Here is a 1,989-nt window from a genome sequence, read left to right on the forward strand (position 1 = left end):
CTGTTATTGTGATTTTTCATCAAATAAAATACTTTTAACTGTCTGTGGTTGTGAAAATCATGGATGAACTGTAACAAGTCATGTGGAAATGTGACCTGATTAAAACCTGTCATCTCTCCAGTGTATTACAACTGTGTCAGATGACTCCAGGCTAAAACTGAGGTGGACCAGAACAGTTCTGTATATTTTACTAAAGGCCACCAGAACCAGAACTGTGGTACCAACAATCCTTCTTTCCTGTAGTAACGTATAGTAGTCTGTTTATTGGTAAATAATAGGATTTACCCAAGAAAAGAACCAAACAAAAGGGAAAGCACCTTTTCAAAATAAATTCACTGGTTCTATTTGCATCGCAGCTTCGTAGCAACTTTATTACTCTCTCAGGTTATGGTGTGCAACATTTTGAACTTGTTTTGTCTTTTTTTACGTTGCTCAATTGTAAATTAGATTAAATATACACGTTAAGTATGTAGGGAATGATACTTATTATTCTTCTGAAATCGGTAATGTAATGATTTTTCTTGATTTGCTGCTCTAATTGTTAAATAATGTATGCATTAAAAATAAAATAAAATAAAATAAAATAAAATAAAATAAAATAAAATAAAATAAAATAAAAACATTTGAACGAATGTTTCTTTTATTTTGAAAGCTGAAACCGGAACTGGGATTTATTAGCTTACTTTGATCCTGGAAAGCAGCAAGTGCATGCAGAGCACCGTCTGAATTTAGGTTGCTTTCAAGCWAGAAACACCCTCTCTACTTCTGTTAGGAGCTTGGTTATATGTCAGCCAATGGTTTGAAGCTCATTTATTTTTGTATTTTTTGTTTCGGTGGTAGTTTTTCCAGGAGCCGAGGAGCGACAGCGAGTGTCAGAGGAATATTACCGAGTTCRTTAAAGGCTGCGGGGCTTTCGGTGTGGAGGTGAGTCGCATCAAACGATACAAGTAGGATTTAAAACTCATCTAAAAAACGTATTTATCTTCTCAGTTTTTCTGTAAGCATCTACTGTTGAGCCGTTCTTGTGTTTAAAGGCTGTTAGTGGAAATATTGACGTGTAATTACAAGTTAGCTTGACTTTAATTATTTTAATTCATCCTATCACTCAGGACAAACTTCTTAGACATTAGACAATAAGCTGGATTTTGTTTTAGCATCCTTATCTTATAGATTTGGAGCACACAAAAAGTCATTACTAATAACATGTTTTTGCTCTAATTCTCCCCCAGAAATAGCAGAACTGATTTATAATCAGTGTTTGTGTACTTTTAGATCTAATCTCAGATCTGTTGTCATTCAAAGCTCACGACAAGGAGGAAGCACATATTTTATAGGAGTCTGTGTATTGGGATAATAAAACAACTAAGTAAACAGCTCAAAACAGCTCAATAGTAGGCTACATCAACAAACATGAGCAGCAATCACAACTGGGCTTTGGACCTTTTTGCGTTTACAAACACAGTATTTTGCAATGCATTGTGGTCAAGATATACTGTATATTCATGTCTACTTCCAGTTCTTTGAAACTCACTTTGTCCACAGTGTTCATGTCTAGTTATGTTTCAGCTCTGCAGTCATTCCCGTCAACATTGCACGTTGAGGACATTTCTCTACCATAACATAAAATAACAACAAAGCTATAATACATGATTGTGTATAAAAGTAATTAAAAGTGTGTGTAAAGGACCAAAAGAATAGACGCAGGCATGGACAATCCTTGTCCTGGAGGGCCGCAGCCCTGCATGTTTTACTTGTTTCTCTGCTCCAACACACCTGATATGAATGAATAGATGATTATCAGGCTTCTGCAGTACGGAGGACCAAAACTGACATAATTAGAAATAAAAGCAGAATTATATGAACCACTAAATAAATACACGTAAAATGCACCAATTAAATAAAAAAAGGAGAACTTTATCTCCTGTTTTATATTTTAATTGACTTTCATATTTATTTTTCCAGGTTAGTTCCAATAAATTAGGCTATATA

The 1,989-nt window shown here is 34.5% G+C and overlaps 1 protein-coding gene across 1 annotated transcript in view; it reads left to right on the forward strand.

Annotated features, from left to right (window-relative positions):
• Positions 1-1,989, forward strand: part of LOC106529634 (rho guanine nucleotide exchange factor 7) — a gene marked incomplete at its 3' end in the record, with an annotated part of 13,227 nt that overhangs the window by 1,056 nt on the left and 10,182 nt on the right. Inside the window, 1 exon segment of the mRNA XM_014025111.1 lies at positions 841-924. Coding sequence (XP_013880565.1) covers positions 841-924 — 84 coding nt within the window.

The sequence above is a fragment of the Austrofundulus limnaeus genome, unplaced genomic scaffold (assembly GCF_001266775.1).
Source record: "Austrofundulus limnaeus strain Quisiro unplaced genomic scaffold, Austrofundulus_limnaeus-1.0 Scaffold457, whole genome shotgun sequence".
NCBI classification, from domain to species: Eukaryota; Metazoa; Chordata; class Actinopteri; order Cyprinodontiformes; family Rivulidae; genus Austrofundulus; species Austrofundulus limnaeus.